At 40.5% G+C, this 27,603-nt stretch overlaps 2 protein-coding genes across 3 annotated transcripts in view; one reads left to right on the top strand and one right to left on the bottom strand.

Moving 5' to 3' along the window:
* The window catches only part of GUCY1A2 (guanylate cyclase 1 soluble subunit alpha 2), a 327,843-nt gene that overhangs the window by 144,941 nt on the left and 155,299 nt on the right, over positions 1-27,603 (bottom strand). The window lies entirely within an intron of this gene.
* Positions 755-25,897, top strand: LOC123391322 (protein dpy-30 homolog). The gene is given in 2 exon segments (XM_045077574.1): positions 755-821; positions 25,623-25,897. Coding segments are annotated over 2 exon segments (342 nt in total).

Here is a 27,603-nt window from a genome sequence, read left to right on the forward strand (position 1 = left end):
GGATGTGGCTACACAAATATTGTTATCTGGGTCAGAGTAAGGTGTCTCAGCACACTGGGAGAGGACAGTGGTGGAATGACCTAGAAAGGACAGCCTAGTAGTTGACCAGCTAAGACTGCCCATCTTTTAAGTCGTCTTCCACTGCCACATGGAATGTGCTCAATAAACATATATAATATTTTTTTGAAATATTTTTAAAAGATCTTAGTTATTTATTTGTCAGAGAGAGAGAGAGAGCACGAGCTCACAAGCAGAGGGAGAAACAGGCTCCCCACTGAGCAAGGAGCCCGATGCTGGACACGATCCCAGGACCTTGGATCATGACCTGAGCTGAAGGCAGACGCTTAACCCACGGAGCCACCCAAGCGTCCCATTTTCCTTTATTCTTCCTAAGCATGAAGTAGTTAGGCTGGTTGATGAAATGAGAGCCACAGAAGAAACACACAGTAAAACCACACACATTTGGATTCTGAGGCTTACATCTATGTCGTATTTTGTCTCCCCCCCAACCCTGTACCATTCACCAGACTCCAATACAGGCAAGGAAATAAAATTCAGTCCTTGCCTGATGCTATAATTTTTACAAAATGAAATGTTCACTTTATCTCATGTGAAGTTTCTGCTAGTATTTCCTCCTCTGGTACATAATACTCTTGTTTGTTGAGGTATTTATTGCTGTCTCTTCACTCGCACTGTTCTGGGTGATAAGCATAAAAAGATAAAAGAAGAGCTCCATTCTCAGAGATACCACAGGATGGGGCAGGCAGAGAACCGTGTGCGGAGACATGTCCAGGCCTCCCCGCCCACAGCCATCACGCAAGGTGGGCCCCATGCCTGCAGGCTGGGTCTGATACAGACGGAAATAATTCTTATGAGATGAATTTCCAGGTTGTTTCCAATGTGCCTGGTATGCTTTCTGGGGGAAGGGTGTTGTTAATGACACGCACTTTCCCACCGTTGGGATGGTGAAGGTGTTGTGAGAAGATACACAAAATGTTCAACGTGGTAGCTCATAACTGGGCATATTCAATTAATTCCTCGGACTTAAGGTAAAAGCAAACGTCCGATGGTCAGGGATTTAGACTTGTGTGTGGTCTCTCTGTGTCCCCTCCCATTTCTAGTTGTTGTTCTTCCTCTCCACCAAGCTTTCTTCTCCCTTCTCCCTTCAGTTCTGTGGACTCACACTTCCTTCCAGGATCCTCTCTCCACTAGGTCTTCGTCTGTCCTGCTGCCTGTCTCCCTCTCCCCCAGGCACTTCCCCCACTTCTGTCCTCACGGCATCTTTCTCTTTGCTTCCCCTTCCGAGGCATCACCCTCCACATGTCCCATCACCAACGGACCCTCTTCTTTTTGTCCATCCCTCTTTTTATGTCAACCGTGGAATCAGCCTATGTGCATACACACTCACAACGTTACATATTATTTGCTATATATAATAAATAGTGTTTTCATTTAACTCACAAAGAAGCTGAGTCAAACATCTCATATTCCTAGCTCAAAACTATAAAACATAAATAGGTTCTTGATCTATATGTGGCCATTGGTTGTTCTTTTTCTTTCTCTCCTTTTTTTTTAAAACAATCTCTGAATCAGCAGAGCCTGAGAGGAAAAAGTAACTGCTTACCTCCTACCCCACAAAATACCAGCCCATAAAAGAAGCCCTAATGTACACTGTAAATAACTGCCCTTTTTTATGTTTTTCATTGGAAAAATTTTCCCTTCCTTAATAAACGGGCAAACACAACTGGAGTTTCTGGAGCATTTCTCTACCATAAATGCATTTTTAGTCTAATTGGTAATAACATAAATTATTCCTCTTGATTTGCTTTTGTTCCATTACAATCATAAACTCAGGAATTCACCATGACCCTCATTTGTTCATTTAGCAATGTGCAAAACTATGCAGTCTTATGGAGAAGACGATTTGTGGCAAACTGCATAAATGGAAACACCCAAGTTTTTACTGCATCTCAAACTACACAAAAATCTAAATGAAAGAGCAGACTGCCATGAACTGTTTTTAAAATCTATCAGATTTCAGAAGTTGGTAAGCATCATCAAAAGGAGTATTTGACAGGACAAAAGGGTTCAAAGTCATCCTTGGTCAGGCTCTATTAGACTAGCTGGGTTATTTTTATTTCTATACATAGATAGCTTTATAAAAATACTTTCCACTATCATCCATAATTAACTGAAAATTGAGTATGTCCGGCTCATATAACTGTACCATCTTATACTTTTGCATAAGCTGAACAGGGACTGACCCGGGCTCCCACAAGACTCAGACCTTGCAAGGCCATCACCGGCAGCTTGCACGCAACGGTCAGGAATGAAGTCTGAACTTCAGCTCTCCTGACACGTAAGTGGGCAAAGTGACCGCGTGCAGCTACCTCTACTTCCAAGCTTTGGTTTTTCTCTAAAACGGAGATGAAATGACAATGGTATAGATGAGGAGGCACCCCGAGCTAAGCCATCACACCGGCTGGGTGCCTGCCACGAGCGACGCAGTGTGCTGAGAATGTCACACACGTGTTGCTATTAAAGTGGACTTTATCCTATTGCCGTCCTCGTTGTTTAGACGAGATTTAGGGAAGTAAGGTACCTGCTCTGAATGCACAGCAGGGTCAGTATTTAAACCCAAGCTGGACGGGCCCCAGGGGGCATGCTCTCGGCCACTGACTCAGCAGGATGGGTAAGGGTGTCAGGTGGGGGTCTAGGGACAACAAGAATTCTACACGCAAACCAACGTGAGGGCAAAATAGCATTAAGATTCCCACAACAGGCAGGAGAAAAGACAGAAGCTGCTCTGGATGCGGATTTCTGCAGCTACCTACGTCCTCTCGACCCACACCAGCACCATGCGCGATCACTTCTAGATGTGATTCCAGAGATTGCTGATCTTTAAGACAGGACTCACAAAAGCACAGGCAGAATGATACGTCCCTGGCGTCCAGGTGGGCCTTTGTTCTCAGAGAGGAAGGAAGGAGGGAGGGAAGGAAGGAAGGGAACTACCACTACCAGACACAGGGGCAGCCTGAGAAACCTGCATGTCCTCGTGGCCTTGAGATTCTCCAGCTCTCAAGGCCCCTCCTGAGGGACCACATGGCTGGAACCACCAGGAATAAGGATCTTGCCACCAGCGCCCTGCAGGAAGTCCTTGCTTCCCACATGCAGGGAGAAAACCTCCTCTTTTGCACAAAGGTACCAGGGCACCCCGCCTCTGGGAGCTTGTTCTTTCCCCTCAAGCAGCATTAACAAGAGCCAGTGGGAGCCCCAGACGCATTAAATAAATGCCACAGATGAAAAGAGCTCCACACCAGCTCTGCAAATTACACTGTCCTCGCAGTCACTGCCCAAGAAGTAGGCCAGGACCCGCCTGCCAAACGCAAGCAGAGCGACCGCTTGTGAAAATAAAAAATTCTAACAGGCTCTGCTGTCTTCTCACCTAATAGCCAAACCATCTAGGCCGCAGTAGGAAGCCACACATCATAATGCAAACCAGGAAAAATCACATCTTCAATGAGAAAAGACCACCAATCAATGCCACAGCTGAAATGGATCGGATATTGGAATTATCTGTCAAGAATTTTAAAGACCTCTTCAAAAAGATGCTTCAATGAGCAACTCAAATTCTCTGGAGGATTACAAAAAATGAGACAATCTTAGTAAAGCAATCAAAGATACAATAATAACCAAATGTTCATCACAGAGCTAAAAAAAAAAAAAATGATGCCGCAAAAACAGAAAATTTGTGGAATGGGCTCAAAACGAGAGCAGACATGATGGGACAGAGTCAGTGAATCTGGGGGTAGTTCAAGAGAATTTACTCAGTCTGAACAGAGAGAAAATGGACCAACATACACAAATAAATAAATATAAACAGAGCCTCAGCGACCTGCAGAAGAATAACAAGAGCAACAAAAATCCAACTTTGTATCATGGGAGTCCCAGGAGGAAAGGAGGAAGAAGAGGACTGGAAAAAGCATTTGGAAACACAATGGCTGAAAAGTCCATATACACTATGGAGTATGATACCTCCATCAGAAAGGACGAATACCCAACTTTTGTGTCACCATGGACGGGACTGGAGGAGATTATGCTGAGTGAAATGAGTCAAGCAGAAAGAGTCAATTATCATATGGTTTCACTTACTTGTGGAGCATAAGGAATAACACGGAGGACATTGGGAGATGGAGAGAAGAGAGTTGGGGGAAATCGGAGGGGAAGACGAACCATGAGAGACTGTGGACTCTGAAAAACAATCTGCGGGTTTTGAAGGGGCAGGGGGTGGGAGGTTGGGGAAGCCTGGTGGTGGGTATTAGGGAGGGCACGGACTGCACAGACCACTGGGTGTGGTGCATAAACAATGAATTCTAGTACACTGAAAAGTAATTAAAAAATTAAAAAATTTTTAAAAAGTCTCTAATTTGATGAACACTATAAATTCACAGGTTCAGTGAGCAATGTGAACTGCAGATAAGGTAATTGCAAAGAAACCCACTTCAATCCACACCCTAATTGAACTTCTGAAAACTAAATTCAAAGAGAATATCTTGCAAGCAGCCAGAGGGAAAGGGTGCATTACTTGCAGGGAACTCAAATTTGAATGGAACCGGGTTTCTCCTCTGGAAGGATGGGGACCAGAAGAAAGGAGCAGGCTTTCCTGAATGTCAGAAGAGAAGAAGTGCCCATGTGAATCCTACTTCTGAGGAAACTATTTTTGAAGAACTTGGGAAAATAAACACATACACAGCTGAAGAAAAACTAAAAGTCTGTGTCCTAACAGACCTATCCTTAAAGAATGGCCAAAGAAAAATTTTCAGCCAGAAGGATAATAAGAGAAGAAATCTTAGAGCATCAGGAAGGGGAAAAAAAAAATAAAAAAGAGAAAGACTAGAAATATGGGTAATTACCACAGAGCACCCTTCTCCTCTAAATTATACATAACGAATGAAACAAAAATTGTAACAACATCTGCACTCATCCCAAGTGCCGTTATAAGAGAGAAGCACAAGGAGATTATATACAACACACACACACACACACACACACACCGCACAAGGCTGTGGAAGGAGACACAGGGAGTAACGTCACTACAAGTCAAGAAATACCAAGACGCGCCAGCAGCCACCAGGAGTCAGAAGACTCAAGGAACAGATCTCTCCCAAACCCTCTGCAGAGACCATGGCCCTACCCATTCTGTGATTTCAGACTCAGACCTTCAGGACTGTATAGGAATAAATTGTTACACATTCTCAAGTCTGTGGTAATTGGTTAAAGTAACCGTGAGACACTGCTACATATTGAAACAACCAAATCAGCCAAAAGGATGTTACTGACAGATACAGACTGATTCCCCCTAACAGGAACACGTACACATTTCTGTCAAGGACTCCTGGAACACACTCTAAGCCGGACCATATCCTGGGCCACATTAAAAAAAACCCACCACAATACTCAGGTCACCATTTCAGGGTTGTGAGATCAAGCCCCGTGTCGGGCTCCACGCTCAGTGGGTTCCCTGCTTGAGATTCCTTCCCTGTCACTCACCCCATCCCTGCTCACACACACTAAATAAATACATAATACATAAATAAAATCTTTTTAAAAAAATGTTTTTTAGGGATGCCTGGGTGGCTCAGTTGGTTAAGCCGCTGCCTTTGGCTCAGATCATGATTCCAGCGTCCTGGGATTGAGTCCTACATTGGGCTCCTTGCTCAGCAGGAGCCTGCTTCTCCGTCTGCCTCTGCCTGCCACTCTGTCTGCCTCTGCTCACTCTAACAAATAAATAAATAAAATCTTTTAAAAAAATGTTTTTTAAATTGAAATTATACATAACCTGTTCTACACGGAATAAAAGCAGAAATCATTAGCCGTAAGACATATTTGCAGTGGCCCAAACTGGAAATAATCCAGATGTATTTTAGTGGGTAAATGGTTAAACTAACACAGAATACTATTTAGCAATATAAAGACTATTCTACTGACGTATGCAAAATTGTGGATTAATCTATAGGGAATTATGCTAAGTGAAAAATTGTTCAGTTAATAAAATAGCAGAGTTCTCATTTTCCTGCTTTGCTTATTTTTATCATTCACTTGTTTATGCTTTCTTAGACTATAATTATCCAGGGAAATAAAGTATTTTGAAATAAAACCAATTTTCTCCCAGGAGGTTATTGGTTTTTCAAAATTCCAACCTACTATCTGCATTTGTAATAACTACAATTTTTTAAAAATTGCAAAATTTGTCTTGATTGTCTCTGACAAGACTCCTTCAATGAATATTCTTCTTTAAAGAGGGAATATGGAAATTCTTAAGTACACTAAATATAAAAGAAATTAAAAGCATTCACTTATTTATCTGTTCATCTGATTTACAAATATTTACTTAGTATCTACGACCTATCAGTACTATGCTACTCACTTTAGATAAGCAGGAATTAAGAAGAACATCTTTGTAGTTTTAGTGAATTAAACAGTAAATTCAATAGTAAAGTATATGTATCTGGGGAAATATTAACATCTGAGGTTAATTATGATACTTATTCTGTAGACTCAAATAAGACACAATAAAATTCATACTGTTTATTGATGAAATCAGCAAAAAACAAAAACAAAAACAAACAAAAAACCCTCTGGACATTTTATCCTAGAATAGAAATGCTTAGCACACGAATGCTTGCTTTTTCCCTCCATGTGTTGGTATTTACTCTCATTGCTATTCTTGCCATCTCAAAACTTCATTCTACAAATGGATTTGAATTCTGTTTTGATAGATAAGCCAGTAAACCACATAACAAAGTCGATTTAATGTTCCATGATTAGATGCCACTTTTCCTTTTAAATCACAGCAGGATTCACATAATATTTAAAGGAAATAGGTTTATGCTTCATAGTTGAAAGAAGTGCATCAGCAAATGTTTTGGTATTCTGTTGTGCAAATTTTCCAAATGTAAAAGGCTTATGTTCTGTTTTTGGATTCATTTTTTTTTAATTTAACGATTTCACACGATGTGGGGAATATGAAATTGACACATGGTTTTGAAGCCCCAGCGTGCAGAGTCTGCCTTTTCTCCCCAAGAGTGCAAATGATTTTATTTTTCATCACATTCACACAATCAGTAAATCAGACACATTTGAGGAATAGCACTGAGTCTTCCTTGCTTTAAAGCCCACAGTGAGCCTCACCTCTGGGGCACGTCTGTCACCACACTGCCCCTTTCACATCCCATGGGAGATTTTGTTTACATTCCTAGATAACGATTTGATGAAACTACACTTCAGAAAGCTGAAGTAAATTTTTGGAACCACCACTAAAATATTCTGCAAAGATGGGAAATTCTATACTCTCTTTAAGGAAATAGTACAAAAATAATCCTGCACAAAGCACTAACTCGTTGTTACATAGGGGTGAAGGAACCTCCCCATGGTAACACAGCACAAATTAATAAGAATCTGGATTATAAAATATATTAGCATCCTTATCCAGCACACTTAGCGTGAGAATATTCTGATAAGGCCTCGGGAAAAAAAAACAAAACAAAACCCAAAACCCTAACTTCCAATTATTCAATTCTATGTTATTTATGTTCATGATGCGTGTGTGTGTGCATTTATGTTAAAGTATTTGCTCTCCCATACCTCACTTCATTCTTATGAATCAGAGGTTGAACAGAAGATCAAGGGTGGAAAAGAAATAGTGTTCTGCATTTTGACTCAGTTGCACTTAACACTGAAAAAGAAATAACTAGGGTTTGTGCTTAGACTCAGGTTGGCAAAACCTGCTGTTACATACGGAGAATTGGGACTGTTGGAAAAGCAGAAATAAGGATATTGGCGTACAGAAGGAATTTCCTAATGTAATAACCGAGCAGTTGCCCAGTATAGAGCGTATATCATGGCAAAACACATAGGGACAGCTGCAGAATCTAGTTTTTGTACAGATTATTGAAACCTTAAATAGAGGATTGCTATCCAGGAGATCTTTCTGAGATGATGACAAGAGGATGACCAAAGAACTAAATTTTAAGTTTTATTTGATTTTCATTAATTTAAACTAAATTGCACATAGCCACATAAGGCTACTAGCTAATGTGTTGGACACCACAGCACTGAAGTAGAATTCATGCCTCTGAGGGGCGCCTGGGTAGCTCAGTGGTTAAGCATCAGCCTTTGGCTCAGGTCATGATCCCAGAGTCCTGGGATCGAGCCCACATCAGGCTCCCTGCTCGGCGGGAAGCCTGCTTCTCCCTCTCTCACTACCCCTGCTTGCATTCCCTCTCTTGCTGTGCCTCTGTCAAATAATAAATAAAATAAAATAAAATAAAATAAAATAAAATAAAATATTCACGGCTCCGAGATTCAGTCCATCATTTGGTCCATACACCATTTTTCATCTCTTTGTGGGTAAGAAATGGATTGGTATTTGGGTCACAGAGAAGCTTTTGCTTTTAACAAGGTCACACAGAAGGTTTGGGAGAGTATTATGTGTAGGAATTTTACTCAGTGCTAAAGACAGAACTGAGTTTAAAAGAATCAAGGTCTCTATCTTCAAGGAGCTTACACTCTATCAGAAGAGACACATGTTTAAAAAAAGAAGAAAGAATGGACAGGTTACGGAGAGCTGAGGACCCCTCCTGCCACAGAACAAGTAGGTCATGATGAAAACACCCTGCGGAGACAGTGGTGATCTCTTAGGAGAGCAGGAGAGGTTTCCAAGGATGTGCTTACGGACACACACCAGAAAATGGAACAAGCAAATCTAAACAAAGGAAATAAGCAAGCCAACAACAAATTGAGATGTTGAGTTGGATCCCTGAGAGGGGCAGAGAGAAGCTGCCCTCAGAGGCCAGAGGAGAGGGCACTTCTCTGGGGACTCTGAGACCTGGGACATGGCTTAGGGAACCTGACGACATGCTCCAAGCTGAAGCCCCACTCTCAGAGAAGGCTGGCATGGTCCTCAGTCACAGGCAGCTAACCGCTCCCCATCTAAGGCTCTCCAGACTCCTGACATGAAATGCTCAAGCAAAGGGCAACAGCATGGAAACAATGAACAAAGAGTCAGATCTCCAGGATTCTCAGGTTCAGAGCCTATAGGTACAACATACGTATAAGTAAGGATACGATCTGAAAGACAAGCATGCCCCTAGAGACTGTAAGGACTGAGCGAGGAGTTAAAAACCCAGTGTAGCTCATGATGGGAATGAGAATAGCATTTACCCCAAACCCTTGTAATGAGACAGAAAATCCCACACACCATGTTGAGCACAATATTTGGCACAAAATAGCCTTCAGTAACTGCTAGGGAACCTCACTGTGATTCTGATCCTGCCTCAAAGGTCCTAAATCAGAACCCCCAGTGTTTGGGCTCAGAAACGGATTTTTTCTTTTTTTTAAACAAGACTTAGATGTGATTCTGAAAACTGGTTAGACTTGGGAACTACGGTCTCAAAAGTCATCTTGTCCAATCCATCCATCTTGTGCAAGTAAATGAAGAAAAGGACACATGGGGAGGACGGCTTGCGTGAGGGAGCAGGCACAGTGGAGAACGGGCAAGGACTCGAACCAGAGCACTCAACATACATGGATAGCCTCGCCGGGGATAGTCAGTGTCAGAAGATGTGTTCTGGATAAAGCAGAAAGGAATGGGACATTCAGGGATGGCTCAAAGCTAGGACATCAAGAAACCCACAAGTACATTAATCAAAGATGAATCACAAGCTGTTTCAACAAACGCTCTAGGCAGTACTTGTTTCGACAATTTTAAGAATGATTTTTCTCCACTTTTGTGACACCATTAAAGACATAAAGGGGCTCGCTTACATTTTTTTCCACTGGGATAGCACCACACTTTACAAGAACAATGTTTGCTTAGTTGTCTAGTTTAGAGATTTGAGTTTTCTGGGTGTACCCTTAATGTCTGCCGTCGGTCTGCTTGACAAAACCTACTTGTGACCCAGTAATATCTCTTAATGATCCCTTGGAATTGTACAAGGTTCAAAGTGTTTCTGCAGACACTGCTGCACTTTGCTGACAGTAGAAGGAGTGCACAATCCAGGTTACTATAATTAGGAAAGCTGAGACCAGGGAGGCCTCAGTCCAGGGATCACACAGTAGGTAGGGAACCCTGACAGGAGCCTGGATGGCCAGACTGATGGTCTTTCCATACATAGCGTGGAGCAATGGATGAAAGAAGTGAGACCTCTGAAATGGAAAATGATAGTTTAGAGCCTAGTTCCACCACTTGCTGGCTGAGTAACCATAGCCAGATCATAAGGCCCCTCAGGGCTATAGCAACCTCATCTGTAAGACAGGAATAATAACAATTCTAATGGAATAGCATTAGGATGAAGTTTAAATGAGGTAATATGCATAAAGAGCCTAGCCTAGTACCCACAGAAGCATGCACTCAGTGATTATTATTATATTAGTGCTACTCTTGTTATGAAGCATTATGACAATGGTAATGATGATGGGCCTGGAGACACACTACAAATAAGAAATGATAATGCAATTATTTGGAAGAAATTATGATGAGAATACATTTCATGAAGCGATACTGAATAGGCATGGGATATGGGTTAAAATTACATCCCTTTATTCATTGTAGCATTTTTAGTAACAGTAAAAAAAATAGCAAACAACATAAATGTCTGTAATAGATTTCTACTTAAATGAGTTATGTGTCCCATCAACTAAAAAAAAAGTGTCACAAATCACACAAAATGCCACCATAGTTAAAATATCACAATGAAGGTTGACTTTACACTGGCAAAATTTCTCAGACATGCATAATCAGTATTTGTCTTTGTTAACATCACCAGGAATGTGACCAACGTGTAAGAATTCCTTGCCTGGATAACAGCATTCAATTGAAGAAGCATGCCTTGGAGGCTGTTTAAGACCGTCAAAAGCACAGATGTTGGCATACAGCAAAGGAAGTGTTCAAGGTAAAGGAAGGCAAGTTCCAAGGCCCAGAGAGAAGAGAGAGCATAGCAGGTTGAGGGCACTCAAGAAGGTCCAGACTGATCACAGCACAGCACTTGGGTCTAGCTAGGTCAAGGCCATGCAAGTGAGTCATGACCACTGGAATGTGAGCCTAGCCATGTGATTCTCCAGTCCTCCCTCTCCGGGCTCCTCAGTAACCATGGAGGACACATGTCCAAGATGGTGGAAGAAGAAGAAGGAGCCTGAGTTTTGAAGTCTCTCTTGCAATCCGGCTGCTCAGATACCTACCCCACCCCAAGACCTCTGATGGGAGCAAGAAATCAATCTTCACTGTGTTAGGGAGTGGGATTTGAAGATTGTCACAGTGTTGTTCACCTTGACTAATACACCAAGTCTTGGTAAAAGATCACCCATCTCCGCTCTGTCTGGAGTTACACCACCTTCATTCTATGACCTTGGAGAAAAGAGTCCATGATGGTTCTTTCCCACCCAACCTGATTTTATTCAGGTTGGAGTAAATATCACTCCCTCTTTAAGGTTCTATGCCATAAGTGAATTACAAGAAGAGTCTGGAGATTAATACATAGTTCAATTTATAATTCTGAATCCAAAGCTTTGCATAAAGGACTAACCTATGGCTGGTGTTATGCTTACCCAACAGGGATCATAAATTACCATCAATTTTTGAACTCTTTAAAACAAGATCACATGTGTATCTTTCATTCCAGTGAGATGATATCAAAGCCTTCCAAGTATATGATAAGTAAGTGAAATGAGTTCTTAGATCTGAAGTTTACAGTATATAAATTAAAACATTGTTTGGGAGATATGGAGGGGATAGTTCCTTGAAAAATAAAAATCTCCAGGGCAAACTATGGATTGGAGACTATTTCTTTTTGTTGTTTATTTTGATATTTAAATTTATTCTCTGATTTGATTTTATAGTTATCTAGTTAATATGACCAAGTGTAAGACTGGAGACAGAAGGTGGCTAAGTGATATGCCCCAGGTATGTGGCCAAGGAAACACAGAGATGGGACTAGAACATGGGTGTCCCTGTCTTGGGCATGCTTTTTTCCAGAATCTTCCACTATCACCAGAAACAGGACTTCAAAACACTGCGTGTTTACACATGTGAGGAAAACCCTCAGGAAAATCTCTTATTCAAGGCCCAATAATCTCTGCATGGTAAAGTAATGTTTGTTCAAACATTTTCCTTCTCTTGAGAAGGAGACGGCATGACCAAAATGTCACTCCACGTCTTTAAAATGGAAATAATGGCTGAACCTCTGTAGTAGGATCGCTATTTGGATGCATACTGGCTAATATTTGCCAAATACCCAGAAAAGTCACTGGCACATAATGGACATTATACATTCATTAAATAAAGACCTCCTGGCTCCTAATGGGCTATCTGCAGTCCTTCAACCTTTTTGCTTGTCATCTCCTATTGTCCTATACCCGTGAAGCTTTAATCACAATGAATTACTGACTGAATTGGCTCATGAGCGCTACTGTAACATGGTACTGCTGATCTAAGGAGCTTGCACAATAGAAGCTGAGTGTCCCAGAGTTCTGGAACCCAGAACTGCACACCCAAGGCCCTGCCACTCTACACGCCTGTCTCCTAGCTTCTGCTAGAGCCTTGGCTTAGAGTAGCATGACCCTCATCCTTAAGTGGCATCCTCCTAGTCCATATCTGTCTCCAAACTTTTCTATCTTTATGTCCATCTCTGTGTGTATGCCCATCTCTGGGTCCAAACTTTTCTGTGTTTTTAAGGACATCAGTTATACTGAATTAAGGCCACCCTAATGACCTCACTTTAACTCGATTACTTCTGTAAGGACTCCATCTCCAAATACATTCACATTCTGAGGTGCCGGGGGCGAGGCCTCTAACTCCTCTTTTATGGAGGACACATCTGAACCCATAACACCAACTTCCTAAACAATCTGTTCCCCTAACCACGGGAGTGTTCCGTGACATGTCAGACCAGATGCTAAGGCTCATTAGTAAAGTGCTCAGAACCAGTAACTCCCTCTACCCATCTCTTATCTCAGCCCCACGATACTTGACTCCTCTTGCCACGTCTACTGCTCTCCGCTGCCCCTACCATCCCCCCACACCGTCTTCCAACTCCTCCTTGCTTATGTCTGTCTTGAGAACAGAATGTAAGATCTATAGTGCAATTTCCTGTGTTTTCTACCATATGAAATAGTACGTACCATATAGTGGGCAATCTATAAATATCAACAAAATTATTAAATAAATTGACATGAAAGGAATCAGGCATAAATGGATAAAAATTTCTATTACCTAATGGAAGAATGGACATAAGACACTTTTGGCCTGACTTCACAGATCTCAGGTTTTTCAATAGACCGACCCTCTTTTCACTTCCTTTGAACATACCAAAGCATATTAAAATAAGGCAAATAGAAATTTCAAGAAGAAGACGTATCCACTAGTATTCTTCTAGTCTCCCAGTGGCCCAGCTATTTCTTCTGTAGAACAGGAACATTTCAAATATTTTATTAATACAATATTTTGGGTTATATCCGAAAGGCACAAGCTAGCAAGAATTGGGATAAGTAACAAAACTGGACAAATTAAAATGTCAAATTAGTGTGTGTTTATTCAAAAATATTCCTGTTTGTCTCATTTATGTTGACTAAACTATTTTGGTAATTCCCATGTTGTTACTGGGCTACAATGATCTATCACTCAGCTTCCAGCAGAAGGCCAAGTTTGAGGTTCTAAAATAGTATCTTGAAAAGAAAAAAAAGTAGATCCTGTACAAAACATAATTTTCATAACATTGCTGAGCTTTAAGTAGGTGAAGTAAAGCTCCAAGGGGCCTCAGCGAAAATAAAAGCCATCATCTTGAGCTAAAATCTTCACTGTGAACTACATGTGCAAACTAAGGAAAAAAGTAGTGGGTGGGCAAACACCGACACTGGCATCCAGGTCTGGAGATGCAGCTTTCCATTAGCAGCAGGGATTGGGGGCAGAACCTTAGATGCTTGGATTATACCAGAGACCCTCAAAGGGGTTCCAATGGTCCCAGTCTGCCATGGCCCCATGGTCCCTGTGGAAACACACAAACCTTCTCTCATATGGAATACACACTGCATTCAGGCTCCAAGTTCCTCTACACAATAAAATAATCTCAAACAGAAGGTAAGAGTCAACAATCACAAAATCTTCAGGGAAACTAACCACTAGAAATGAGACTTGGAAGAAAGAAATGAGCAAATGAAAAATAGACCACCCAGGACGTCAGATACTAAAATCTCAGACTTAGTCTTAAGAAACAGGTATGAAATGTTTAAAGAAATAAAGGGTAGCATCACAAGCATGCAATGAGAGATGACCAAAACTGACTAGGATGGTATAGAACAAGAAGAAAATATAAGGTTTATAACTGAAAAATACAATGGTTGAATTTAAACAAAGCCAAAGGGCAGATGGGTGAAAGGGAATATGAGATGCCACCCCCAAAAGTCGATAAACTAGAATTGGAATGCAGAAAATTAACCTGAAAATTCTGCAACATGTCACATGGAGAGACACAAAGACAGGAAATATAGAAGACAGATCAAGGGATATTTAAGGAAAAAATGTGAAAGATCGAACTAACTCTAGCCAGAGTACCTGGAGGAGAGACTAGAGAAGAAGTAAAGGTAGTATTTGTAGCACTAATGATTGTGAATCTACTGACAAATAGAAAAGATCAACCCACATTACCAAGCACAATATCCGTCCGGAAATTAAAATACAAGGAAATCCAGAACTAGACACTTGTAATGAACCTACAAGATACCCAGCTTTGACAAAGACTATAAGAGTAAAGAGAAATCTGCAAATGAAGGAGACAATAGGAGACAGAGACAATACAATAATATTTCAGATGGACTGAGAAACAGTCATCCTAGAATGGTACATTCTTAAAAAGCTATATTCTAAAAATGCTAATGAGATAAACACAAGCCAACAGCATTTATGAACAATAAACTAACACACACACACACTCACAAAATATATCAATATTGGGGAGGAAAAAAAGGAAAACAAACCCAGAAGGATGATCCACGATGGAAAAACAGATGGTGAACAAAAAGGAGGTAAATCTAAAAAACTACATGGTCTATGAAATAGGACATGAAATGTTTATAGAAATTGTAGTGTGCTACTTTTGTACAAGCAAGCAAGATGATTTCATTTTTTACTGGATAAGCTTAAGAAACAATGATGTAATGAAAAATGTTTTATAAACCATATAGGTAATTTTAAAAGATAAATTATTATAGATGAGAAAAACAGAGTGAAAAAAATCAAGGCATATAAATTTGCAATCATCGCTACAATTCTTTCTTGTGAAATAAATAGTATATAAATAAATAATCCCCAGGGCATTCTCAGCTTCTTCCTAAGAAACCTACCTCTGTTACTTTGTGGAATAGTTAAGGTTGTGGTCATTTTCCTTTTGCAGAACATGCAGTCTAGACACCATTCCCAGGATCCAATCTCACTGCACACTCTGCATCCTTAGTTCCACCATGCCCCTGACAAAACCAAACCCCTCTGTTCTAAGCACATATGCTATCCTTATAATTTATTTGCAGACAAAATGTGCTTTTCTCTAATCCTAACAGGCTCAGTCCTATCCTTTCTGGGAAATGCTTTTCAAATGTCACTTTCTCTAGGAAATCGTTCCTGGCCACCAACCCTACCCTCCCAGGTAGAAACAACCTCTCTTACATCAGAAGTAGAATGGTTTCGCTCAAGGTTCTCGTTTGGAACTTAGCTCATTCTCTCTTACAATGACTCCTGACGTCTCATCTCCCTATTAGACTCTATGCTTGTTAAAAACAAGATCTTCTTAAGAGTAAACTTTAAAAACAGAGCCTAACATGGGACTTTACATAGAGTAGGACTTCAATATTCATGGAATGAATAAATGTGTTAATTTATGAAATGAAAACACCTATAAAACAAGGAAAATTTTATGGACAATATGAGAGGGATCAATCACTTGCAAACTATATAGACTGTGTATGTATTTATAAGTATATACCCATTATTATATTTAACTAATAACTAATGGGCCAATAGGATTCTATCTTTATAAGCAAATGGAGACCCTGACCAAATGATTTAATCTATTATAAACTAAGTATTAGAGAAATACCACATTTGGCAAGATCAGGGTCTATTATATACTTTTTCTGTGCTCTTCATGATGTGAAAAATATCTGCTATAAAATAATTTAAAATGAGCTACTGAATCCATAAGGCTTGAAAAATAAGACACCATAAGCTAGTTAAGAAATTATTCCTCCTACATGAACAGAAATTTCTACAAAGAAGACATCTGGATGGCCAACAGACCCATGAAAAAGTGCTCCACATCACTCAGTATCAGGGAAATACAAATCAAAACCACAGTGAGATACCACCTCACACCAGTCAGAATGGCTAAAATTAACAAGTCAGGAAATGACAGACGCTGGTGAAGATGCAGAGAAAGGGGAATCCTCCAACATTGTTGGTAGGAATGCAAGCTGGTGAGCCACTCTGGAAAACAGCATGGGGGTTCCTCAAAAAGTTGAAAATACAGCTACCCTACAGCCCAGCAATTACACTACTGGGTATTTACCCCAAAGATACAAATGTAGAGATCCAATAGGGCACATGCATCTGAATGTTTATAGCAGCAATGTCCACAACAGCCAAACTATGGAAAGAACCTCGATGTTCATCAACAGGTGAATGGGTAAAGAAGATGTGGTATATATACACAATGGAATACTATGCAGCCATCAGTAAACCCGAGATTTTGCCATTTGCAGTGATGGAATGGAACTAGAGGGTTTTATGCTGAGCGAAATAAGTCAATCAGAGAAAGAAAATTATCATATGATCTCACTGATATGAGGAATTTGGAGAAATAAGACAGAAGATCACAGGGGAAGGGAGGGAAAAATGAAATAAGATGGAACCAGACAGGGAGAGAAACCATAGGAGACTCTTAACCTGGGACGCCTGGGTGGCTCAATTGGTTGGGTGACTGCCCTTGGCTCAGGTCATGATCCTGGAGTGTCAGGATCAAGTCCCGCATCGGACTCCCAGCTCAGTGGGGAGTCTGCTTCTCCCTCTGACTCTTTTCCCTGTTGTGCTCTCTCATTTTCTCTCTTTCAAATAAATAAATAAAATCTTGGGGGAAAAAAAGAGAGAGAGAGACTTTTAATCTTAGGAAACAAACCAAGGGTTGCTGGAGGGGGCACAGTAGGAGGGATGGGGTGGCTGGGTGATGGACATTGGAGAGGGTATGTGTAATGGTGAGATAGATAGATAGATAGATAAATCATTTCTTCTGTGGTGAAATTGAGACCATCATACATTGCTAGTGGGAATGTGAAATGGTGCAGCTACCATGGAAAACCACCCAGGCAGTTTTCCAAATGCGTAAGTAGAGTTCCTTATGACCCAGTGATTCTACCCCTAGGCAGAGACCCAAGAGAACAGAAAACATGTCTACACAAAAACCTATACACAATGCTCACAGCAGCATTATTAATCATTGTCAAAATATGGAAACTACACAAATGTCCATCAACTGGAGAATGGATAAACAAAATGAGGGCTTACCATACAAAGGAATATTATTTAGCCCTAAAAAGGAACAAAGTGCTGATACCCACCACAACATGGACTAACCTCAAAAAACAGTAAGCTGACTACAGAAACCAGGCACAAGGGCCACATATTGTATAAATCCCTTTACAATCTGTAGTGCTGGCAAGTAGAGTCACAGTTTCCAGGTGCTGGGTGGCTTTGGGAACTGATTTTGGTGGGCATGAAGGACCTTTCTGAGGGTCACAGGGGTGTTGTAAAACTAGATTTTGCTGGTGTTTCATAACCTTGAAAATAAATTTAAAATCACTGAGTAGTGAAGAGGAAGAAGAAAGAAAAGAGGAGGAGAGAAGGAAAATTCCTTCAATCGTGCCCACACACGTGGAGACTCATGTATCTGAGAATAGCATTTCACCTCTCATCTACAACAATGACAGTCTTGGTAATGAAAGAAATAAAGTGTTATTGATCGTGTTATTTATTTTCCTGGGTCAGACGCCATCAGGTCTACTCTAGTGGTAGAAGAAAACTCTTGGAAAAGTAAGATAGAGACAAAGATCACGGTCAGGCTCTGTAACACTTCTGATAGTGCTCTTGTGATGGATCTTTACAGTAAGAATTTCCATTAAATAGAAGTGTCTGAATAGATAATTCTAGCTCAAGAAAGACTCTATGTCCTTTTCAGTTGGCTAGCACTCAGAGAAATACATATTAGCCATAAGGTATCTTGTCCAGAAGGCAAAGAGACTGCACTGATATAGACATGTCCAGTGCCTGAGGTGGGTGATGAACAACCCTGAAGGTGAGCTCTATTACCGAAAAAGAGAAGAATTTTCAATGATAAGCATAAAACACACACAAACACACACACACACACACACACACATGACATTTGCTAATTGTCAACCTAATTTGACAATACTTTTGTTATCCTACTTTGGCAATAACAAATTAAATATGGTTCTATCTTCCTAAGGCTGTTAATAAAGAACCCTGTCATAAATTTCCTTTAAAGAGATATTCTTAGGTTGGTGTACAGCAAAATATGACAGAAGTTTCAGAACGATTCAGCTATTTCCCTACATCAAGGGAAAAAATTAAATGTAGGGAAAATTTTGAGAAAAATGCCTTTCTGTCCTTATTTTTCAGAAAAACTTCCAGTAGAAAATGAATTCGAGTTTTAGATGAAGTGGTAATAGTAAGCCCAATATTTTATATTCATAATTTTCCCATTTGATCAAGTGATTCACTAATTATAATACTTCATAGCTTCACATTGGCTTTATAGTCCCATACCTTCACGTATAAGATTATCTTCAGTCTGTTAAATATGGCAGAATCTCTGTTCTTTCCAAGCCTTCTGAACTTATGATCTGCTCTGGCTGGAGCACCGCACACTGCCTTCTCTCCAATGCCCACACACATGCTCACCTCTGCTGCTTCCCTCAGCCATCCTTCTCCATCGCTACCATCCGTTACCCGGCTGACTTCCTTTTCCTACTTCAGATCTCAAAAGCCTCAAGATGTCTTCTTCTGGATCTCCCATCTAAATTACATGTATCTTTTATAAAGTCCCAAATAATCCTCTGTTTCTCTTTTCATCATACTTGAGCTATAACTATTATTAATCTTCCCAATGAGATTAGAAGTTCCATGTGGATAGGGACCATATTGCTTTTGACTAGTTGTTTTTTATACTTTAGTCACAAAGATATTGTTTGGTATTCAGCACATGCTTAGTAAGTACTAGCTGAATAAATGCAACTAAATATATACTTTATGTATATTCTAGATGTATTTTGTATTTTTAACCTATATTGCAGTCTTTAGATGGGGTCCATGTTTTGACCTAGTGTCTTTAATAGTACCCATCAAAGAGCACGCATTTAATACAGATTAATATCATTCTGTTTTTTTAAAACTTTTCAAAGCAGAAGTATCAAAAGTATAAAAACTTTTCAAAGCACTTCTTCAAAATGCACATCCTGCTACATCTCACTTTTTCCTAGAAAATTCCTCTTGCTGTTTAATATACATTTGTGTTATAACATATACCCATATACCTATCTGTGTACAAATATGTATGCAAACAAGCAAAACAAACCTTTCCATTACAAGTTTTACTCTATTTCCTGTTATCCAATGTACAAATCCAATCATCTAAGCTACTGTGTTGGCATTCTAAATGTGTTCTCTCTAGAATCATTCACTAACCTTCTGTACCTTGCTCTGTGCCCCAGGAGGCTGAGCTATATGGACTCCATCAGGTGGTTCTACAGTTGCACTCTGGTTTCCAGTTGGGTTTGGCCAATGGTAGCCACCAGGAGGGGAGTAAGAGAGGAGAAAAAGTGTAGATTATCTATTCTTCTGGTCTGCTCCATGCTGATGTGTGGTCTGGCAGTTGTTGTACCCTTCCTGTAGTGGGGTCCTCCTGCAGTTGAAGCTCCCCCAAGACACTTTCCATTCCTTCCTCCATGAAGATTAGGAAAGTCAATGGTTGGCACCACTGCTAGTCATTGGACACTTCACCATCTCTTGACTCTCCCACAACTCTATAAGTACTCCTTCTATCAGAAAGGCTTGTCCATTATCTCAGTTGAGTGTCATTAAGTTTCTGCTGCACCCTTGACTGACAGATCCCATGCATAAAGACCATCACATAGTCTCTCCTTGAAACAATGTTGTGGAATGAACAGAGCACTGCCCTGCTTGTGAAACCAAATACAACTCTGCAATCTTGACTCCAAGACTCTAAAAATGGCACAACATTCATCACTACTTGTTCTTGCCCAGTGGTTCTCCAGCTGAGGACTGGTCAGTGTGGTGTACCAAAGGACAAAGAAGTACCATCAATCTCTGTGGGTTAACTAGTTCGAGTAGTTAGTTTTCATATGGAGTTCTAGGAGTCTCTAGAGCTGGGCTTCTCAAATTCCACTGTGGAACCTACCTCTCTTGTATCTGTTAGAAAGCAGACTCTGACTCACTGAGTCCTTAGAGGTTTAAGACTCCTCATTCCTCACTAGCTTCTAAGGTTCTGTGTTTCCAACCAGCTGCTGCTCCTCCTGCCACTTCTAGACCACATTCTGAGGGTCAATTCCCTTCAGTGTCCATGGTTATGACTCCAGTGGGTCTCAGAAGGATGGAGGAGCCTGGGAGAAAGGACTTCTTCCCCTAACACCTTTACTTTCAACTCTTTTACATAGTAGGTTTCCAAATAAGATTTCATTCTGGAAGGGGGAGTGACTCTTATTCTTTAAATATTTATGAACTACTACAAACTGGCCTGATGCTCACTTTGCAAGTGACATCAAGAGGTGATTTACTCAAAGTCATAGCTAACTGGTGACAGACACTCCACTGGAAATTAGGTCCTGACAGTACAGCCAGTTAGTCTTACCATTTTACTGACTGATTTTTTTTTCTTCTCTTTTTCTTATTTCTATTTTTGAATGTTATGGTGCTTTAAAAATTGTGAGAAAAATCTATTCATTGTTTACATGGGTTGTTGAGTCCCAGTATGACTAGACCCATCTGGGGGCACTGAGTACTTTCCAGGGAAAGGAGTGTAGCACTGAGTCACCATCTTATAATCCTGTCAGAGGGCACTCAAGGGAACTACCTTCTTATAAGGGTGGATATTGGTCTAGGTAATGTTTGCAAATGCAAAGAAAAATATAGCGTTTATGTTTCAAATTTGGCTGACCTTTTCCTCTGTGGACATAAATATTTTTAGGCTCAGGACCCCATGTTGTCTGCTATTCTGCTTTGGTTCTCTAAAACTTGTAAACTTGTGCTTTCCTGAAAACAGAGGAAGAGGTGGGGTGCCTGGGTAGCTCAGTGGGTTAAATTCTCTGCCTTCGCCTCAGGTCATGATCTCAGGGTCCTGGGATCGAGCCCCACATCAGGCTCTCTGCTCAGCAGGAAGCCTGCTTCCTCCTCTCTCTGCCTGCCTCTCTGTCTACCTGTGATCTTTGTCAAATAAATTAAAAAAAAAAAAAACAGGAACAGGAAACATTTTCAAAGGGTTTCTTTCTAACTTTTTACATAATATATGTTTTTTTTGTATTAGGAATATGTGCAAAACCCAAGGAATATTTATCACCAGAGAAATTCAATAGTTTGTATTATCAATATTTATTCATAATTCATCTTCAATTTGGCCATTTTCAATAGATACCAGAATTGAAATTTTATTCTGATCTGAAGCCCTGACATGGCTGGTTTTATGCTTTTCATCCACTAACTGTGACTCACCACTCTTGATTAATAACCCTTCAAAATATTTACATTCTGTTTCTTGTGTCTCATTACCAGTATTTACAAGCTTGAAATCCACTTTTCAAACCCATGGCTAAAGCAGGAACATGAAAACCAAGCTTGGACTTTTTTTGATCTTTTGCAGTATCGTGACTATGTCAGAACACATTCTCAATAAAAATAAACCATGTTTTGCTTACTATCCTGCCACCCAGCAAAGGCTGTAATGTCTTTCTTTGAATGGGCCTGCCAGGACTGAGGTGACAGGGCTTGCTATGCTACAAAGGACAAGCTGGAGGACATTATCCAGAACAGCACCTTCGTCTTCTCTAAATGATGCAATCACAGCGATCTTTCTGCCTGAGCCTTTCAAATGAGTGAACTTTATGACACTATCTTTCAAGTTACCTTTCAGGTAGGCGTGCCAAGAAAAAAGGTTTCATAGAAGGAAAAGAAGAGACAATCTTGGCCATCAGGCAGTTCATCTGTATTCACGGCCCTATCTCCCTCCATCTCTACATGTCCACCTTCCACCCATCTTTCGAGCTGGAGTTACTTCTTCCCCTAACGGCTCCCAATCCCGGCTGCACCTTAACGTCTCCTAGAGAGACATTCAGGGGTCAGTGTCTGGGGTCCGGTCCCCACCACACCCAGGACCTGAGCAAGCAGCTTGCTTGTGTTTCATGGAGGTGATGTTCTCTTCTTACTTACAAGAGCCAAACAAAACAAAACAACAAAACCAAAACAAAACACAATGACAACAACAAAAACTTAAGGCAGATGTTTTCTCAAATACGGTCTCTATTGCCCCACAACAAATCAGCCCCTGAGTCCTTAGGGTGTTGGTCTCCCTTATCTCTTGGGATGGCTTTAATATTTGGCACGTGGTATTTCTTTACTATTTACTTGAAGGAAGATAAACAGATCTAAGCCTTAGCACCAGAGAAATACATGCTATGTAGATTGTCTCTGCTTTCCCGGAAGACTATTTACATGCTGGTTGAAATCCACTCCCATATTGGGAGTTAGAGCGCAGGTTACAAGAAGGGCATGTTATCTGTGTTCCCGGTGCACAGCAGACATCTATCAGCACTTATGCCTTTTCTATTAAAGAGATCTCATACTAATCCACTAGACAGAAAAAAAGAAGCAGCTCAGCATATTTGGGGCAGCCAGAGATGCTTCTTAATGAGGTCACAGTTATGCTTAAAAGACGAGGAGGCAGAATTAGAAAATTGCCATTGTATCACAGCCAACCTAATAATGGATTCAGGAGAGCATCATTAATGAATTCAAATCCACTGAGCAAAAGTTTGTTGGAGAACAGGATATGTTCACATGGTGCAGAGTGTCACCCCACAAAACACTGGTTAATTACCAAGTAAAAGTTACCTTTACAATGGAGAGATCTAGCAGCCAAAGCTTTAACCAAGTGATCTAAGTTAATAGTACAAAGAATGGGATAAACCGATATTACGGGCCTCCTGGTGTGATACAATAGGAAGTATGCAGTATCGCCTAGCCAGTATTTCTTACCCTGAAAAAAAAGAGAGCACAAGAGAGACAAGCCAAGTAACAGACTCTAAAGGACAGAGAACACACTGACGGTGACCAGAGGGGAGGTGGGTGAGGGGGATGGAGGAACAGGTGGTGGGGATGAAGGAGTGATGTGTGGGTTGGAATAGTATGTAAGTACTGAGTCACTGTATTGTACACCTGAGCTTCACTTTACATCGTATGTCAATTATAGTGGAATTAAAATAAAAATAATTTTAAATAACAACAACAACAAAAACGGGTTCTTTGGTTTTAATATACTCAGGTAATGCTGTGAAAGCATTTTAACTGGTCTTAAAAAAAAAAAAAACTTGATGTGATAATTAAAAACAACCAACCAAAAACCCCCTTTAACCTAATCCTATTCATGAGGAAACAAGAAAAATTTGGATCACGGAACTTCTGAAAGTGTGTTATAGTCATAAGGTTCTTTTTTATTTTTTTTTTAAGATTCTATTTATTTATTTGAGAGCAAGTCAGAGAGAGAATGAGCAGGAGGAGGGGGAGAGGGAGAAGCAGGCTCCCCACTGAGCAGGGAGCCTGATGTGGGGCTCGATCCCAGGACCCCAGGATCATGACCCGAGCCGAAGGCAGCCACTTAACTGACTTAGCCACCCGGGCGTCCCCACGCAGTCTGTTTAGAATAAAGGTGGCTAAAAAAACACAAAAACCAAATATGACATATAATGCTCAATTGGATTCTAGGGGAAATAAATAAAATTTGGAGGACAACTAGGGAAATTTGAATATAAACTCTATTTTAAATAATATACTTTCCAAGTTAAACTTTGGGGGTTTGACAATGGTATTGCGACTGTGTAGGTGAAACTTGGCTCTAGGAGGGAGATGCTAAAATCCTAGGGATTGGGTGGTGGGACTGAAATTCAAATACTAAAGAAGTAAAACTCTATTTGCAGACGACACGATATCACATAATGGAAAACCCTGACGATTCCATCTCCAAACTGTCAAAACTAAAAAACAAATTCAGTCAAGTTGCAGGATACAAAAATCAATGCACAAAAATCTGTGTGTTTCTTTACACTAGTAATGAATTATTGAGAAGAGAAATTAAGGGGGCGCCTGGATGGCTCAGTGGGTTAAAGCCTCTGCCTTCAGTTGGGGTCATGATCTCAGGGTCCTGGGATCCAGCCCCGCATCGGGCTCTCTGCACAGCAGGGAGTCTGCTTCCTCCTCTCTCTCTGCCTGCTTGTGATCCCCCTGTCAAATAAATAAATAAAATCTTAAAAAAAAAAAAAAGAAAACAAAAGAGAAATTAAGAAAACAGTCTGATTTACTACAAAAACTTAAGGCAATAAAAAAGAATGAAATACCAAGGAATACATTGAACCAAGAAGGTGAAAAGCCTGTATATTAAAAAACTACCAGACATTAAAGAAAGAAATTAAAGAGGACACAAATAGGAAGATATTCCATGGTAATGGACTGGAAAAATTAATATTGTTAAAGTGTCCATACTACCCAAAGCAATCTACAAATTCAGTGCAACCCCTGTCAACATTCCAATGGTATTTTTCACAGAAATAAGACAAACAATCCTAAAAATTGTATGGATGCCAAAAAGACCCAAAGAGCCAAAGTAATCGTGAGAAGGAAGAACAAAACTGGACGCACTATGCCCCTATTTCAAACTATTATATATATTATGAAACCATAGTATTCAGAGCTGGTGGCATAGAGCAGGGCTCTTAGACCAAGCAGCTTGGGTGCAGGTAATCAGTTCCTTTCCCCGACCCGTCCTTCCCCACCTCCTCCAGGTTCTTGGGAGGACCACGGAGCATCGGACCCGATGCGGGCGCCTTGTCTTCGACTGCACCACCCTTCTCCTCTACCTTCTGGGTCTCCTGTGCCCAGACAGCCCTGAAGGGCAAGGTCAGGGGCTGGACTGGACTCTATCCCAGCATCTTTGTGTTAAAATCTCCCAGGTTTCTCATGGTTCTGTTTCTTTTCCAAGACTGGGTTTTGTTTTGTTTAATATTTTATGTATTTATTTGACAATGAGAGAGCACAAATAGGCTGAGAGGCAGGCAGAAGGAGAGGGAGAAGCAGGCTCCCCGCTGAGCAGAGAACCTGATGCAGGGCTCGATCTCAGGACCCTGAGATGATGACCTGAGCCAAAGGCAGATGCATAACCTGCTGAGCCACCCAGGCACCCCACCAAGACTGGGTTTTGAGGTTTATGTCTTGCATGGTCTGCCAGACACACAGGAACTGGAGCAGATGATGAAGGGAGAGATGCAGGTTCCAGAAAACCCTCACTCTAAGGACTGTCTCATAGACAGTGTTGACAGGATAGTAGATAAGGAGAAGACTCCTACAGGAAGGTCATCAAAACAGAAAGCAGCTCTCTAGTCTTTGCCAACTTGTACCTAACTGGATCAGACAGTTATGCCCATTTTGTTAACGGGAACTTCTGTGCTTGCAAAAGGAAGACCACCAAATCCCACTAAATTTCTAGCATTGTATCTTTTTTAAAAAAAAATAAGGCACAGAAACAAGATGGGATGAGGAGGGAGACAAACCATAAGAGACTCTAATCTCGCAAAACAAACTGAGGGTTGCTGGGGGGAGGAGGTATAGAAAGGGGGGTGGGGTTACGGACATTGGGGAGGGTATGTGCTACGGTGAGTGCTGTGAAGTGTGTAAGCTTGATGACTCACAGACCTGTACCCCTGGGGCAAATGATATATTATACGTTAATAAAAATTATTAAAAACAATAAAAACAAGGCACAGTTTGAAGATCGAAACTGACTTACTGGTAAGAATGGAAAAATTTGGTTCCTACTGTAGATTTACATGAGTAAGAGGCAGCTTTCATTACCATGAGTTTTCCCTTTTTTGGAAGTATAAACCTTTCAGGACAATAGGACTTATTTACAGAACTACAGAAGAATACATAGTTTCCTTATTTTCATTTAATCACCATCCTTACTTAATGAGTGTATTCTGTATGATTTTTTCTTCTCAGATTGTCTTTAATTTTGTTTTTAAAATGACCTCCAAAATAAACTGTTAAAATGCCTTTTTTAGAAAGCCATAGTAATTAAAACAGTGGGTCTTGGCATAAAAACAGACATGTAAATCAGTGGAACAGAAAATAGCCCAGAAATATACTCACACATACATGGTCACTTAATTTGATGACAAAGAAGCCAAGAATGTACAATGTGGAAAGGACGGTCTTTTAAAAAATGGTGCTGGGAAAACTGGACAGCCACATGCAGAAGAATAAAACTGGACCATTACTTTATGTGATACCCACAAGTTAACTCAAACACTTGAACTTAAGACCTGAAACTGTAAAATTCACAGAAGAAAACATGGGAGGTAAGTTCCTTGACACAGCTCTTGGCCATGCTGTTCTGGCAATGTCCCCAAAAGCAACAAAAGCAAAAATAATCAAGTGAACTACATCAAACTAAAAAGATTGTGCACAGCAAAAGAGATCACCACCAAAATGACAAGGCGACCTACTAAATGAGAGAAAACAAGTGCATAACAGTTATCTGATGAGGGGCTAATATCCAAAATTTATGAAGAACTCATAAGAGTCAATAGCAAAGCAAAACAAAACAAAACAACCTGATTAAAAAATGGGCAGAAGATCTAAAGAGAAACTTTCCAAAGATCTACATATAACCAATAGGTACATGAGAGGTGCCCCAAAACAGCAGTTATCAGGGAAATGTAAATCCAAACCCGGAGCTATCACATCTGTTAGGCTAGGACCAAAAACACAAGAAGCAACATGTGTTGATGAGGATATGGAGAAAAAGGAAACTTCATTTACTGTTGGTAGAAACGACCACTATGGAAAACAGTATGGGGGTGCCTCAAAAAATTAAAATAGAACTAGTAATTCCACGTCTGAATATCTATCTGAAGAAAATGAAATCACTAACTCAAAAGACGAACGCATCCCCGTTTTAATCACAGCACATTCATAACGCTCACATAGGGAAACAATCCAAGTGTCCATCCACGGATGCAAGAGAGATGCGGTGAGCGTATACACGAATATATATTTAACTCAACCACTAACAACAGAAATCCTGCCGTTTGTGACATCGTGTATGGATCCCAAAGGCATTAGGGTAAGAGAAAATTCAGAAAAAGTCAAATACCGTATGATCTTTCTTCCATGGGCAATCTTAAAGCAAGAGCACCAAGCTCATAAAC

Source organism: Mustela putorius, unplaced genomic scaffold (assembly GCF_011764305.1).
Source record: "Mustela putorius furo isolate JIRA1106 unplaced genomic scaffold, ASM1176430v1.1 tig00000198_pilon_pilon_pilon, whole genome shotgun sequence".
In the NCBI taxonomy this organism is placed as follows: Eukaryota; Metazoa; Chordata; class Mammalia; order Carnivora; family Mustelidae; genus Mustela; species Mustela putorius.